The sequence below is a fragment of the Chionomys nivalis genome, chromosome 16, assembly GCF_950005125.1.
Source record: "Chionomys nivalis chromosome 16, mChiNiv1.1, whole genome shotgun sequence".
NCBI classification, from domain to species: Eukaryota; Metazoa; Chordata; class Mammalia; order Rodentia; family Cricetidae; genus Chionomys; species Chionomys nivalis.
In genome coordinates this window covers 14,081,376-14,098,617 of record NC_080101.1, presented here as the reverse complement: position 1 = coordinate 14,098,617, position 17,242 = coordinate 14,081,376, and the positions used below count along the sequence as shown (strand labels likewise).

General features: G+C 45.6%; 1 protein-coding gene across 3 annotated transcripts in view; it reads right to left on the bottom strand.

Moving 5' to 3' along the window:
- The window catches only part of Susd1 (sushi domain containing 1), a 121,353-nt gene that overhangs the window by 29,176 nt on the left and 74,935 nt on the right, over positions 1-17,242 (bottom strand). For 2 of the 3 annotated variants that reach the window (XM_057790811.1, XM_057790812.1), the window contains exons 11-12: positions 3,525-3,616; positions 2,042-2,228 (exon numbers count right to left, since the gene is read on the bottom strand). The exons of the other annotated variant lie outside the window; for it this stretch is intronic. In XM_057790811.1, the coding sequence (XP_057646794.1) occupies positions 2,042-2,228; positions 3,525-3,616 (279 nt within the window). The remainder of the gene's footprint in view (positions 1-2,041; positions 2,229-3,524; positions 3,617-17,242) is intronic. 3 annotated transcript variants of the gene reach the window in all.

The window sequence follows — 17,242 nt, the reverse complement described above, 5'->3', positions numbered from 1 at the left end:
CACCATACATTAGCAGTATTTGAAAAGTGGAACTTTGGGGAGGTGACGGAGTCTTGAGGGCCTTGTCCTTGTGGTGGGCTCATCCATTTGTGGATTCATGGGTTATCTGGAGAGATGGTCTGAGGAAAACCCAGTAGTCTGGTTATACTTTCTCCACCTCACCATGTGATACCTCTGCCAGGTCATGGTCCAGCATGAAGGACCCCACTACCTCTGACCAGATGCTGTCCTCCAGCCCACACTTTTCCAACCTCCAAACAATGGGCTGAATGAAATTGTTCTACGTAAACCACCCAATCCGTGGTCAGCTGTAGCAAAAGAGAGCAGAGTGAGACAGGGTAGGACCAATCACACCGGAGTGCTCATGAGAAATCTCAGAGAGACCATGCAGGAAAGACTTAACAGCAGATGGAAAAACCTGGAGCAGGGACAGTTCTAACCCATTTAAGAAAAAGCAAGAAGGTGAGTTAGTGCCTGTTGAGGAAGGAGATGAGTCAGGTTAAAGGAGGTGGTCCAGGGTTGGAGTACAAGCTCTGTGATAAAAAAAAAAAAAAAAAAAATTGGATTCTAGTCTAGCTTTAGAACTCGCGGGAGACCTGTGAGCAGGCACAGCCACGTTCTTACTCTCTAGAAGGCACCATAGCTGCTGAGTGATCCTTTTAAAAGTAGGGCGAAAGCTAAGGTCACAGTTTGCGGTGGAGAGTGACAGCCATGAGTGAAAGCAGGAAGAAACAGCCACACAAGCCATGGTTCACATGCCTGTAACCCTAACACCTGGAAGACTGAGGCAGGAGGATCACGTGGTTGAAGCCAGCCTGGGCTATACAGGAAGTATGATGGAAGGCTGAAGAAGGCAATGTAGCTGGGGGTGGCATGGGCTCATTGTTAGACAAGTTGTTGCAATGGCCTTGGTGGCATTGGGAATAATTCTGCACTGGACAGAAGTTGGGAAAAAGGGACAGGATCCAGCACACACTCGAGGGGTAGCGTCTGTGGACAGGAACAGGAACACAACGGAAGGCACTATATAGGGAGCAAGGCAGGAATGGGAGGTGTGGATAAATGCATCTCCACTCAGCATTTTTAATTCCTCGCTGAGGCAAAAAGCAAGAAGCTACATTTGGGCTGGAGGTCAGGGCTCAAAGACTTGTAGACACCAGGGATAAGTTAGCAGAAGGCAATTTACTGGGGATATAGACTGCCTAGTATGTTCCTGGCTAAGCTACCCCTAAGGCAGTTGTGCCAGAAGTCTATTGATACGTCCACTGTGTGAGTGTGTGCGCACATGTGTGTGAGTCAAAAGACAACTAGAGGGATGGGTTCTGTCCTCCACCATGTGAGCTCCAGGGAAAAATTCCAGTCTCGGGCTTAGGGGCAGTTACAGCAGAACCATCACCTTATTTTTTGAGACACAGTTTCCCACTAAGCCTGGAGCTCCTCTATTCAGTAAGTCTTGGTATCTCAGACCCCAGCGCTGAGTTACATGTCTGACTTTTTATGTGAGTGCCAGGCCCCCCAGTGCTTATACAAAGAGCAGTTTGACCACCAGGCCATTTCACTACCACTGGAACGCTAGTTTAGTGTGTTACTAGAGAACAGTAACAAGAAATCTTTGTAGGTATGAAATGTTTTAGACTTGTTGGTTGTTATTGTTGTTGCTGCTGCTGCTTGGTTTATTTAGGGGTTTGGCCCAGGCTGACCTCAAACTTGCTGTGAACTCCTGACCCTCTTGTCTCTACCTCCCAAATGCTATGACATAGGTATGAAGCACCATGCCTGGCTGAAATGCTTTAACTATTTCAACACCCAGAAGGGATTTAACTGACAGGTTTATACTATCTAAATTTACTTGACATTTTGTTTCAGATAATGAAAGAGTATAGGCACAGCTGTCTGCCTCTTCGTACCCTCCTCCAATCCCACATCTTTCCTCGCTTCTCCTCAAGCTTCGTTGATCACGACAGAAAGCAACAGTAGTATGTGGGCTACCTACAGCTCTGTGGTAACTTCATTAATCCAAATGCTGTTGTTCAAGAGTTACCTGCTATCTGGGTTGTCAAGTAGATGACCACAGGAAGTGCTGAAGACAGAGCCTGAAGGCTGACATTGTAGTTGGTACCCGGATGCAGGTCCAGGCAGATCTCAGGGGCCTGGCTGCGACTGGTGATGTTAAAGACTATTTCCAGAACAAATGCCTTCTGATACCATCTCTGGCCCCAAATGTGGAACTGAAAGATAAAACCGTCACAGGGCGGAACACTGGTTTGAAGGTTCTGAATGCCTTGAGACCTACGCTTTTTCCAGGAGTTCTCTCCCCACCCTCTTCTCCCCCGCCCCATAGAGCTTTTCCAAGAAGTAAACGCAACAATAAGCTAAGAGTAAATTCTCAACACTATACATATTTGTACAGATAGTGATTATAACACCATGAGGACCATACATATATTTTATAGTAAAAGTGTACACAACTGATCATTCTGGTTGATAGTTGTAATTGCAGTCCTCAAGAGGCTAGATTTATTTATATTTTATTTGTGTGTGGGGGGAGTGGGTATGCTTCTGTGCAGGTGTCCACAGAGGCCAAAAGAGGCACTGAACCCCCTGGGGTGGGAATCACAGGCAGGTGTGAGCTTTGGGTGTGGGGCTTCTGCAAGAGCAGGTAACACTCTTGTACAGCGCTGGTCTAGAAAGGCCAGCCTAGGACACATAGTAAAACTGTCTCAAAAATAAACGGGCAAAGCTCAGAGGCCCCTCCACGGGCATCTTGTTCCTTTCTATTTCTATCCTTGCACACACAGCACGGAAGCCTGCTGGCAAGGCCACAGAAGCACAGCCAAAGAACATTTCCCTAGAGAGAAAATCAGGAAGCTAACCAGGCACAACCTGATTCCTTTTGGTGGCATCCAGTAGCTGAGGCTGAGCTTTTCTTCCCATGACCGCCTTTCATTCAGGAATCATCTAGCTTCCCAGGTTCCCTTTAACTGTCTGAGCAATGCACATAGACCCTGGGCTCCGCAGAGACACCAGCGTGACCACAGATAACCAGACTCCTACCAGACACTCTGCCTGAGCATCAATTCTGCACCAAGACACACAACTCAAGAAATGTCTGTGCCTTCTTACCACTCCCAAGGAGTCCCTCTGCAGACAAGCAGTGGGAGTGTCTCTTCACTGTTTCTCATTCAGTCCCCATGATATACCTTCTGCCAACGGCAGATACAAACACATTTTTTTTAGTCTTGTAGATTAATTTTTTTAATGTATTCATTTTATTTTATATGTGTGAGTGTTTTACCTACATACATGCATATGTATGTTTGCATGCCTGGTGCCCACAGAGGTCAGAAAGAGGTAGTGAATTTTCTGGAAATGGAGTTATAGATGATTAGGAGCTGCCATGAGGGAGCTGAGAATTGAGCTTGGGTTCTCTGAAAGAGCAGTTGAGCCGTCTCTCCAGCCCTAGATAGGTTCTAAACCTTCCACACAGTGCACATCTGCAAGCAAGGCAAATTTTAGAAACTTACTAAATACAGCTCTTCTACATTGGCTGTCTTCAGGCTTCTCCATCTCAGGCAGGTCTCGTTATATACTGAAACGTCAGTGACGGTTTGTTTGGCTGCGGAGGAAAGAACTGGATTTACACTGCATGGAAAACAAAATCAGCAACTCTTCCTTGAAATATCCCGGGAAAAGCATTTACATAGGACGGTTCAGCAGGGTTTTGATTCAGAAGTCAGGGCAGAAGCTTTCAAAGAACATCGTGTCCGTGTTTAAGTTAAGGGGTCCTGGGGAGGATCTAAGAACAAAAAAATACCTAGCCAGAGCATCCATCTTAAAATATATAGGTTAGACACTGTCAACCTTGGTTTAGACTAGTCACTATCAACTGGTTTACTAGGCTTATACTAGTCATTGTCAACCTTGGTTTACTAGTTAGGTTTAGACTAGTCACTGTCAACCTTGGTTTACTAGGTTTAGGCTAGTCACTGTCAACCTTGGTTTACTAGGTTTAGACTAGTCACTGTTAACCTTGGTTTACTAAATTTAAGTTAGAACTTGTTGCCATGGGCTTCAGAAATCACTGGGATAAATGGGGCATCAGTTTGAATTCTGAACTAAAGGGAGCATCTCAGTAAGAGAATCTCTCTCTGAGGAAGTGAAAATTGCTGCCTCAAGCAGCCGGCCTTTGTGATCAGGTGGGTTTCCCCTGACTTGCATGTTCACATCATGTTCTCAAAATCTGCTGATTTTCGTGCTCATCGATCTAAACTCTAACGCACGGCCTCATACGATTTGGTCCAGACGCACAGCTACCAGACCACCTTCCTTACCGCAAACCTGGTATCAGAGGTGACTGCCACGATGCCCCCCGAGACTGGACAGAACGCAGCTGAAACGCTAGGCAGATTCATAGGAACCCTGCAGTGACTAAGGCTGAAAGACAACTCCCAAGCACCTGGAAGGGAAGTCCCATGGGAAGCAGGACTATCCTGGGCAAACCTCCAACCTGACAGGTTCCTATGAGTGAAGCTGAGTTGGTAGATGTTACTGACCCTCCTAGGTGGGCTAAGCACGTTTACAAAGAGAAAACATGCTCGACAAGTCACAGCCTCACTTCAGACGCTGCCAAGACAGCAGGGAAAGAAGTCCCTCGAATCTGAGGGACAGAACCCCACTTCCGGGTAAGGGAAAGATGGTGGTAGCGAGCAGGAGTAGTGACCCAGGAGACAGGCCTAGGTCTCTGGACACTTCAAACTGCAAATACTACTTAGTGCTATTACTAATGCTATTGCTTGTTTCGTTTTGTTTTTGTGGTACTAGGGTTCAAGCCAGGACCTACTACTGAGCTACAGGCCCAGCCAAAAGCGCCAGCATGAACAATACTATCCCACCAGTTCAAGCTCACACACAAAGTAGAATGTTTTCTAGTTCACTCAGGTAACCAGATGATTCACGATGTCTAAGTTGTCCAGGAGATGGCAAAGTAAACACTCAACAGTCTATGCCAAACTCCCTTCCTAATATACACACAGAAGAACAAAGTAGCCAACAGGGGCTGGAGAGATGGCTCAGCCGTTAAGGGCATTTGCTGCTCCTGCAGAGGACCTGGGTTCAGTTCCCAGCCTCCACAGGGCAGCTCACAGACACCTGTAATTCCTGTCCCAGGAGATCCAATACCCTCTTCTGACCTCCATGCGCACCAGGCACACACATGGCACACATACATACACACAGGTGCAAAACACTCACACATATAAAATTTTAATTTAACTTTTTTAGATAGGGTTTCACTATGTAGACCGGGCTAGGCTGGAACTCAAAGAGATCCACCTGCCTCTGCCTTCTAAGTGCTGAGATTAAAGGTGCATATCAGCATACCCAGTTGTTTTTTATTTTTGAGTAAAATTGTACGAACATATCAGCTCACAGGTTGACTGTCACGTAGTCAACTCCGTTAGACTCCAGTCTGTTGGACTGCAGCCAATATGTAGGCAAGCCCGGGTGTCTTTAAGGGTCCAACACACACAGTTCACAAAACAAAACATCATGCCCAGGAAAAATGGATTCTCAGAATCCACACTCATTACTGGAAAAGCCATTAGTAGGATAAAAGAGACTACGCGGTTACTTTTATATTCATAATGGCAACTACATTTAAATATATTCCTGACTTAAAATCCTGGTTTACAAGGACTCAACTTCTCAGAAGCCCCTTAGCTTAATCATGTTTATTAGAATTTACCACGCTCAGTGGCAAAATAATTAGGCAGTTTCTTGTGAAATTACCAACAATACAAGGATGTCTGGTCTTGGGGCTATTATTTGGTATTAGTCAGGACATTCTAGACAAGAAGCAAGAAGACAATGAGGGGCAAATGCCAAAATGAAAGCGGGAAAGGGACATGAGCGCCAGTAAAACTTCAGAGAAGGAAGAGCACAGCAAACTGCCTGAGGACAACAGGAAAGCCAGACAAAAGTCGCTGGATCTTGGCAAAAACACAACCAGACAGATGAAACACGAAAGCAAGTCCTTTCCTTTCTGTGCACAAGGAAGAGCGTGATCTCAGATGTGATATCCTGGCCCTGTGACCTACAAAGCAGCAAGGCCTGGTGGGACAGGGAGATTGGCCTGGATTATCCAGACAGGCTCAGAGGAATAACAAGGATCTTATAAAGCAGGATTAGTTTAAGGAAAGGCGATGGAAGCTGGGGGCGGGAGGACGGGTGGAAAGTGGCTCTGTCAATGAAGTGTCGGCGCCCATAGAGAAAGCCAGGTGAGCGCATCACTGCTTGGCTGGGGAGGAGATGGGCGGATCCCTGTGGCTCATTCAGCCAGGTCAGCTGAATTAGTGAGCTCCTGGTTCAGTGAGAGGCTCCATGTCAAAAACTAAGGTGGAGAGTGGCTGAGGAAGACACTTGATGTTGACCCCTGACCTCCACATGCATAGCATGCACAGGTACGCACACATACACGCATATACACATGCACACACACACATATACACATGCACACACACACGCACACACACATACACACATGCACACCATACGCCACACAGGAGGGAAGGAAGGAAAAGGGGAAAAGGGGGAAGATGAAAAGGAGGAGGAAGAGGAGGACCGAGAGGAGGGGGATGGCGGCACACGCTCGGCATCCTGGCACTTGACGGCCGAGGCAGAGCAGCACAGACTACACAGGGAAACCCTGTGGGCGACAAAACACTGCAAGAAAGGAGCAAACTGATGGGAGGTGGGACCACAAGCTGAGGCAGGAAAGCAAACTGGGAAGCTGAGAGCAAGGAGATGGGGTCTCCTCTTGGATCCTTAAAGGCACTCGGGCCTGCCTTCATATTGGCTGCAGTCCAGCAGACTGGAGTCCAACGTGGTCTCAGGTGTCTGACCTCCACTACTACATGACGGTCACTCTGTGCCATTTTAAACCACGGGGTTTCAGAGATCTTGATCTTTTTTCCTAGTTCACTTACCTCATCCCCTATAAAAATCTCAAACCATAGGTATATTCTATATACTGTTTTTTCTATGCTTCATACTTTAAAAAAGGTACCCTCCCCCCTTTCAAAAGCAATCTTTGCAGTTTTGGGAGAGGTTTTGCCCCTCTGGGAGTGAGATTGGCCATAATCAGAATGTTGGGGTAATTAAATATTTTATTGTTAGTAAATGAACAAAACAAACTGATCAATGGGAAAAGCAGAATCAATAACTAGGCCTATCCACTCAAGACTTTATAGACGAGAAAACAGTACGTCAAATCAGTGGATAAGCAATATTTGTTTTCTACCTTGATACAATTAGAAAAAAAAGTTGTCAACTTGAGCAAAAATTTAAAATATACTATAAAATATAGAAAAAGAATAGTCCTATAACCCTAGGTAGGAAAGACATACCAAGAAAACAAAAAAAAAACCCCTAATTTAAATTTTTTTTTTATTGTATGTATATTGCTGCCTGCAAGCAGGTTTGTGCACCATGTAAGTGCCTGGTGTCTGTGGCAGACCAGAAGAGAGTGTTGGATCCTCTAGGACTGGAGTTACGATGGTTGTGAGCTGCCATATGGGTGCTGGGAACCAAACCTGGGTCTTCTGAAACACTAGCCAAGTATTCTTAAGCACTGAGCTATCTCTCCAGCACCTAAACATTAATTTTTTAAAAAACTGACTAAAGAAAGTTAACTTTTCTGTGTGGAAAAAGATATAATACCCAAGTTTGAAAGATCAAACAATGGTGGGGAGTGGGGTTGAAAAAATAAATGGCGGTCCAAAAGTTTGAGTCTGAAATAACTGCCACAGGTTCCCGCTCTGATCAGTAACTCCCCAACTGCTGGTGATACTGGGTGCCACCAAGCTCTTAAAAACTGGATGGCTGGCTGGGCATGGAGGTATAGTCCTTAAATCCCAGCACTCAGGAGTCAGAGGCAGGAGGATCTCTGTGAGTTTGAGGTCAGCTGGTCTACAAAGAGAGTGCCAGGGAAGCAGAGCTGTTACACAGAAACCCTGCCTCGAAAAAAGAAAACCAACCAACCAACCAAACAGAAACCGGCTGGCTGAAGCAGCCACAATCGGTGTGAACTGTAGCCTGGCCCTACCTTCCACCTGCTCTCTGCTCAGCTCTAGCCGCATCCATGGGAACAGCTGCAGCCACAACGCCCACCACAGTGGACACTGCTCTGCCATGCCCTCTCCGCCAGGAGGAACAGAAACTTCGGAACCCTTTCCTCCCATAAGTCGTTCAGTACAGGTGTTTGATCATGGACACATAAAAGTAACTAATCAGCCTGATTGCTAGAGTATTAAAAACCAGTAATGGTGCCCAGATAGGAGAAAACAGAACAAGCGACTCCCAGGGGAAGTCTAACAAACCTTTAACCCAAGGAAGTCTCACGGGCCTTTAAACAACAGCAAAGTCCCAAATTAAGATAAAGTAAAGGGTTGGAGTGTAGCTCAGCACCAGAGAGCAGCTGCCTGGCCGTATGCAAGGTGCTGGGTTCAGTCCCTAGCCCCAGAAGAAAGCAGTTGCTATTTCCTGGACTCTCAAACACTAAGAGTGGTCATGTATGATGCTAGTGAAAATGGTTTCCTAGCAAGATTTCATTTACTATTAGTCTGCGTGGAACAGACACAATCTCTGTGATTTTTGAGATTTATGAGAACCGTGACATGGAAGCCCCACTCCTGAGACTCAGTTTTCCGGAGATGTGGGGCCTGCCTCCATATGCAAAGATCAGCCGGAGCTCATCAATATAAGTTAACATTCTTTTATGAGACACCAGGATCTTGTATATTATTAAAAAAGAAAAACTTCTACCCGATGAACAATCATTAGTGTTTTCTTATCTTATCAAATTATGCTGCCTGAAAAAGCTTTTCGGATCCAAGTAAACACTATTTTTTTATCATGTTATAAACAAAAATGTAACAGAATTTGATGAAATATTCTCAAATATATTCATGTTTTCTGTCTAAGACTTCTCGATTTCTAATTGTAGCACCAGTGTCTGCAGTGGGTGGGGATGAGAGGCCCCATGTGTGCGGACACCAGAGGAGGACCGCAGGGATCTTGCCTTATCAGTTTCCACCATATTGCCCTGATAAAGCGTCTCTCACTGAACCCATACCTGTGCCAGCAGTCAACAAGCCCCAGAGATCCTCCTGGCCTGGCCCCAGCCCCCACAGTGCTATGGTTATGGGCATACACATGAGTATGCTGGCTGATCCCTCAGGTTCTGCAGACTTGAACGCTGGTCCTCATGCTTGCACCGTGTGGCTGTTTGAATGAGACTATCTCCCATTCGGCTCCCTGTCGGTGATGCTATTCGGAAAGGTTTTGGTGGTACAGCAGCGTCATGTCCACTCTAGCTCGCTCTCTCTGCTTCCAGCTTGCTTTTGAAGACACGAGCTCTTAGTCTCTTGCTCCAGGCACCAAGCCTGGGGCTTACTGCTGTGCCTCCCACGTGACAGGCTCTTATCCCTCTGGATCTAGAAGCCCAAGTTAATCCTTCCTCCCATAAACTGCCTTGGTGTCTTATAACAAGAACAGAAAAGCAGCTTAGCACACAGCGTCCTAATTAGGGCTTCGATTGCTGCCGTGAAACACCTTAACGAAAAGCAAGCTGGGGGCCGTGATGGCTATTCTTGGTTGTCAACGGGACTACATCTGGAATGAACGACAATCAAGAAATGGAGGGCACATCCCTGAGAGACATTTTGCTTGGTTTGAAGTGGGTGAATCCACTTCTAGTCTGAACCTTGGAGGCAAGAAGACCACATCTTTGATCTGGATCTTAAGGCAGGAAGACACAAGTCTTTAATTAGGGTCTTGAGGCAGGAAAACACAGCTTTAATCTGGGCCACGCCTTCTGCAGGAAGCCTGTGTAAGGACATGGAAGAAGGAAGCCTTTGCTCTTTGCCTGATTGCTCTTGCCTTGCTAGCAAGTCCGTTCCTTCACTGGCATTAGGGCCAGCTTCTTGGGAACTCATGGCCTGCCATTGTTGGATTTGTTGAACCATAGACTTTAAGTGATTCTAATAAATACACACACACTCACACACGTAAATACACACACATATATTCATTCTATAAGTTTTGCTACTCTAGAGAACTCTGATTAATATAGGAGAGAAAGGGTTTATTTGTCTTACACTTCCAGATCATCAAAGGAAGTCAGGACAGGAACTCAAAATGCGGCAGGAATCTGGAGCCAAAGCTGATGAAGAGGCCATGGAGGGTGACGCTTATTGGCTTGGTCCCCATGGCTTCTTTGGCCTGCTTTCTTATAGAACAGAGACCACCTGCCCAGGAGAGGCCCCACCCACAATGGGCTGGGCCCTCCACCATCAATCACTAATTAAGAAAATACTCTACAGGCCTGCCTATAGCCCCATCTTGTTGAGGCTCCCTCTTCTCGGATGACTCCAGCTTGTGTCAAGTTGACATAAAACCAGCCAGCACACACCAAGCACTCTCACCCCCTGAGCCATCGCCATCTCCTCGGCTCACGTGATGTCATTATATCTACTACCTAGAGTGTTAGTGAGGGGCTCTTCCTTCCTTCCTTCCTTCCTTCCTTCCTTCCTTCCTTCCTTCCTTCCTTCCTCCTTTCTTCCTTTTTTCCTGTGTGTATGTGCATGCATGCATGCGTGTGTACATGTGTGTGTGTATGTATGTGCATGCGCACCCGTGCACCTGAGGATGGGACCCAGGGGGTCTTCTGCGGCGCATGCAATCACTCTATGACAGAGTTACATCCCTAGTCCAGTCTTTCTTTAGTGCGCTCCCTCTTTTCCAATGTGAGCTGCTGACAGCCATTCTGATGCTGACACCTGATGTCACACCTTACTGTTGTTCCTATGGTTTTCTATATGTAGTATGTTTTGTTTCTATGGTTTTCTACATGCAGCATGCTTTGTCTCTGGGTCAAACCACTGTGAAAATTTTCTAAAATAGCAATGAAACACAAGGCACAAACATCACTAATGTCTGTAACTAAATACAGCAAATGACACTGTAAACAGCTGATGACACTGAGTTAGGGCCAATCTGAGGGACACACGGGCAAGGAAGGCCCCGGCAGACAGACTGTTGGCTGTAAGGTAGCTCTAAGAGTTCGTAGACGTCAAAATGAAGTTCTTAAAATCAGTAAGGCGATACTACACATGTACATATTAATAGAAGTGTTTTCTGAAGGGGGAAATTCAATATCCTTCAATAATATGCACGTTCATAAACCAGCACACCTTCCTACCATGGGATTTTATCCTCTCAAAAAGAATGAGCTGAAAATACCTGAGCTGGTGAGAAAATACACCTATAAGAATATTTTTTTTGTTTTGTTTTGTTTTTTGTTTTTTTTTTTTTGTTTTTCGAGACAGGGTTTCTCTGTGGTTTTGGAGCCTGTCCTGGAACTAGCTCTTGTAGACCAGGCTGGTCTCGAACTCACAGAGATCCGCCTGCCTCTGCCTCCCAAGTGCTGGGATTAAAGGCGTGCGTCACCACCGCCCGGCTCACCTATAAGAATATTGCAAGCACAAAAACATTAAGAAATAGCATAAAAAATGCCCCTTCACTGTCTGCTACTAGAAAGGCTGTGTACGCGCACTCTCGCTCCTACAAACCTCCGGTCCCTGGCCACCCCTTCATTCTCCCTTTCCCCACCCACTGGGTCATCTAATCTAGAATAATGGGGCTGAAAAACCAGACCTGCAAGACTGTCTCACAGAAACGAAGACCTGGCTCTCAGGCCAACAGACTTAGGACCTCTGGCTTCTTTCTTTCACGCTGTGGAAGAGCGAGTCTGGGGAACTGGGGCATCCCTTCCTCTGTTCGGCAGCCGCACAAACCTAGAAACAGCACTCTATACACTGGATTGCTGAGCCTTGTCAATGGTCCTCATTAAACCGGGAGCTCTGGGGTTGGTGCGGGGCGGGGCTCTTTGTCATCTCTGCACTCGCAGTGAGGACGAGACTGGCAGGCACAATTACCTCGGACACTTAAATGAAGCCGTCAACACTAAGGAGACCGCCAAGCAGCTGGCGTTAGCCCGGTGGAATAGAAGTGCTGCAAGACTCGGTTTCTGCCTGGTGCTGGCTCGTGTTCATTGTCAGCCTGACAGGAACTGCCTTAGAGACGGGCCCGGGGGACTGACCTGGCTACAGGGTATGCCTGTGAGAGATTGTTGATTAGGTTAGCTGGTAGGTGACATCCATTCTCAACGATGGGCAGGACCGCTCGATGTGTGGGGCCTCTGTGCCGTGTAAAATGGAGAATGTGGACTGAATGGCAGTGCCGCGCATTTACCACTCTCAGCTGCCAGACTGTGGTGCCGTGTGGCCAGCTGCTCCAAGCCTCTGCTGCCTCGGTTTCCCCGCCATGACGAACTATACCCTTCAACTGGAGCCTGAATGAACCCTTCCTTTTTTAAACCACTTTTGTCTGAGTCTTCTCATGGCAACAGCAACAGAAATTAATACACACTCTTAAGTTTACTTAGGAGAGGAGTCTCTCGTTACATAAGTGTAACAAAACCACCAAGGGGCGTATAACAAATGTCATTAGGAAAAATTAAGTAGTGCTTAACGTTTTACAGACGCGGTTTGTCACCTAGAGACTGATTTTCCACACGAATTAACCCATGCAAGTGCTCGTCATAAACCCACAATGTAAGGACATCACTCCCGTAGTTCCAGCTGAGATAACTAAGACACACGCAGGTTAACTTATCCAAATATATAGCATTTGGCAGATCTGATATTTGAATTTAGACAGCCTGGTTCCAGGGGAATGTTGTCAAACCACCTGAAATCAATCATGAGAATTCAGAAAGAAAAAACTTAGGTGATGAGGCAATATATGAACCACAGAAAAGAAGGAGGGGTTCAAGATAGTTAAAAAAAATTGAACTGACATGGAAAGTCAGTGCTTAAAAACGCATTATAGAGCCGGGCGGTGGTGGTGCACTCCTTTAATCCCAGCACCGGGAGGCAGAGGCAGGCGGATCTCTGTGAGTTCGAGGCCAGCCTGTTCTACAAGAGCTAGTTCCGGGACAGGCACCAAAGCTACAGAGAAACCATGTCTTGAAAAACAAATAAACAAACAAACAAACAAAATAAATAAATAAATAAAATGCATTATAGACCAAAGCTACAGAGAAACCATGTCTTGAAAAACAAACAAACAAACAAACAAACAAACAAAATAAATAAATAAATAAATAAATAAATAAAAATGCATTATAGACCAAAGTTCTTCAGGTCAAAGGAGGAACAGAGAAAACAACATAAAAAGCAATATGTTGGGGCTGGGAACATGGCTAGGCGGGTAAGGTGTTACTGAGCAAGCATGAGGACCTGGGTTCACATCCTCAGGACCCATGTAAAAACCAGGAACGAGAGCTTGCATCCATAACGCCTAGGACTGGGGGTGAGGGGAAGTGGGGAGTGGTGGGGCTGAAGCAGTGAGCTCCAGTTCCAGTGAGAACCCCTGTCTCAAAAAACAAGGTTGAAAATGACAACCAAAGACATTCACACCAACCTCGGGTCCGTGCACACACGTACGTGAGTGGACACACTCCCCTGCACACACAGATGCATGCAGCACACACACACCAAACACACACACACACACAGAGTCGTCATTCTAACTGGAAAGCAGGAAGGACACAACAAACTTAACCGGAACAATAAGCACCATGTTCCAGCCGGGTTCACTCAACTTCCTACAGGTGGTTTGTGCAGAGCGCCGTGTGAACGAGGCAGGAGGCAAGGAGCTAGAGTCCTTCACAGAAAGAGAAACGCCACTGGCAGTGGGAAAACATGAGAAGAGAGACCAGCGTGTCACCAGGGCCACAGAGAAAGGATATGACGCGGGAAGGTGCTGGGAAGCAGCTGCTCCTAGGAAGAAAGGGTGGAGAAGGAAGATGCCCCTGCACGCGGTCTTGGAGTTTCAGTGTTGAGAGGAAGAAACAGGAGCATTAGTGCAAGATCTCACGTAGCAGAACTCTAAACTAGACCAGATGATTCACGCTCAACCAAAGCACAAAACACAAAAGAAACCTCTACAGCAACTGCACTTCTCCCCAGGACTGAAGAGGGCGCTCTTAACCTGGCTAAACTCATTAGCCACCATTGCAGTCTGGTTATAGACAGGAACGGTCTCTGTTCAAAAACAAGGTTTTACTCCCCTCCCTGCCTCTCCCCTTCCCACTTCAACCCTCCTGCAAGGTCCCCATGCTCCCAATTGACTCAGGAGATCTTGTCTTTTTCTACTTTCTACTTCCCATGTAGATTAGATCTATGTAAGTCTCTCTTAGTGTCCTCATTGTTGTCTAAGTTCTATGGGATTATGGTTTGTAGGCTGGAAGAATGTAGAACTCAATGAAAATCAATTTAAAAAAAGAAAAAATGAAAAAAAAAAGAATGGAAGGAATTCTGCAAGGCCTTTGGTAAAGGAAAGAATATGATAAAATATATTTAAATGTAGCAACTGTTTTCAATAACAAGAAAGCAAAATGGGAAAGTTAAATTTTGACACCAACAATCTAAGTAAACTTTAGCTATTTTACATTGCAAGAGAATAAACTTTCACATTCTGTTTTTTTAAAAAAAAACAAAAACAAAAACAAAAAAACAAACAAACAAACAAAAAAAACCAAGGTTTTATAGCCAAAACCTTGCAGTTTGGACAAACTATTTAAAAACACACATACACACACACAAATGAGGAAAAAGGGCACACAATAAATAATCACTTGAGGCTTTGGATACAACATCTCCAGTCAGGAAACCAAAGCTAAGAACAGAAATGGACACAAAGAAGGAAGGAAACAAAGCAGCGGTGAACTCAGGAAATCCATGAAGGAGAGGGACAGGGCGGCGCTGGGGGAAAAAGCTGAATTTCTTGATGTCTGTGAAAGAATAGATTTGAGTAAAATTTAAAAGATAGTAGAGAGATTGTAAAAGTAAAATGACATTTTTCTTTTCAAGACAGGGTCTGAGTATGTAACCTGGCAATCCTGGAACTTGCTCCATAGACCAGGCTAGCCAACTCACAGAGATCCGCCTGCCTCTGCCTCCAAGAGCTGGGATTAAAGGCCTGACTTAAAATGAACTTTTGTTTTTGTTTGTTTGTTTTTTTAGCATAAAAGATCAACACTGAAGGGGCTGAAATGAAGGTGCAAGATCTGCACAACTAGGATCTCCAAAAAACACTGAGACAGAATTAATATTTAAAAACAGTATTTAAATCTTACAAAAACAAAACAAAACACACTTGAATATAAATATTGAAATGATACTCCAGCTACCTAAGAAAGCTGAGTCAACATGACCTCAAAACTTACCCAAATACAATGACTACATTTTAAGGACAAAAGAAAAATCTGCAGGCTCTCCACTCAAATAAACAAAAAGACTGAGCATCAAATGAACCACTTCTCAGTGCGATGAAAAAGTTTTACCCTTCTGTAGTTTCATTCCCTGGAAAGAATGTCAGCTCCTACCTCTCGCGATGTTTCTAAATTTTTACCAAGCTTATCCTAGAAGTAAACACATATGAACATGAACATACATCCCTGCCGAAGAGTGAGAGGACAGCGCGCTCTTAAACATACATGGCATGGCCTGTAGGAACCTGAAAGTAATGAGAATTCCTTTCCTGATGCAGACTCTGGGCTGACCATGGATATCCGTGCTCAAGCCCCAATGCTCAACATCACAAAGGTCAGTCCCATTGCTTACGAAGGCTGAGGGTGACCACGTCCCGGCCACACTTGTTCCACAAGGGCAAAGACAATTCCTCACTCCTTCAGCCTCAAGGCACAGTAAACACCCGGCCTGATTAACAGGAAGCTACCGTTCCTCGGGTCAGACTTCCTATTGCACAGAGTTCCTGTGGGTTACAGGTCACTGAGCAAACAAGATGCAGACTGTGGTATTTCATGTCACCCCAGCCTCCAAGAAGTGGGTGATAGGTTATCTGCCCACTGCCATTCCTCTGGTGTTCAGCCCAAGACGGGTCAGATAAGCCCATTATACCTAAACCTTTTCCTCTAATGGAACTTCAGGATAGAATCTGTGTTGAGGGTCATCCTGGGAATTGGTCACAACAATGAAAATGATACTTTGTCTATTAATCCTGCGCAATCCCATGTGGAAAGAAAGATTGAGACTTGGTTTCTCACCGCAAAATGTGAATACTGGACACAGCCAAAGATGGTTGCTGTCTCAGCGGCACAGTGGCGGGGTCTCAGGGATGCGGAAACAGAGGAAGTGGTATTTGACCATCAGGAAAAGCATATGATCAGGCCAATTTTAGCACGCTAGCTTCTTGGACACAAACATATAGAATTATTTTAGTTAGTCCTCCCTTCCTTCTTCCCCGTCCTTTTGTCTCTGCCTGCATGGACCTTGTAATTGCCCAGAAGTAGCTAAGTTGCACGTGGCTACAACAATACTACCTAAGACGTGAACTGGCAGAATCAGCGGGGCAGAGTTTGCTAGGAATTGGACTCAGGGTGCAGACCTGTACCTACTGACTTGGAACTCTAGGGACAGAGCCTATGAACCCGTGCCTTAATGGCTCTCCTTGTCAGCTCCTGAGATGACCCGTGAGTGTGCTCATGTCTCGAAAACTGCAGTCTCCTGAGTACCAAGGCCCTACCCCACCAGCAATGAAAGGGAACCAGAAACAGAGAGGTTCTGAGAAGACAGGGATAGGCCCTTCATTCTGCTGCTTCCTTCAAAGGGGCAGCCTCTTTCCCTAGATGTCCCAAAATATAATTACTAAACCCAAAGGATTAAAGCAATGGTGAGAGGTGCCTGACGGTGTGGCTCAGGAGCAGAACACTTGCCTGGCTTGTACAAAGTCCTGCGTGGATGGGTTCTCTAGGAAAAGAAGAAAGGGGAAGGAGGGATGGAAAGGGAAAGACCCTGTGTCTAGTGCCAAGAGCTGACTGGTTAACGCTGCTAGCCTCTATGTGGCTTCCAGGGAAGTCCACAAAGGAAGAGTTTCAGAGGAGCCTGGGTGTCATCAGACTGCTACTCTGAGTCAGGTTGTTGGAAATAAGTTAATAAAAAAAATCTAAGAGGCTAGTGAACGTGAAGCAGATTTTAATATATCATTCTCAAAAAAGGCAAAATAAAATAAAATAAATTTTTTTTTTAAAAAAAGGCCAAATCACTGATCCGGCCCATGACAGTGTTTTTTAAGGTCCTTGAGAAATTTCTGTCCTCTT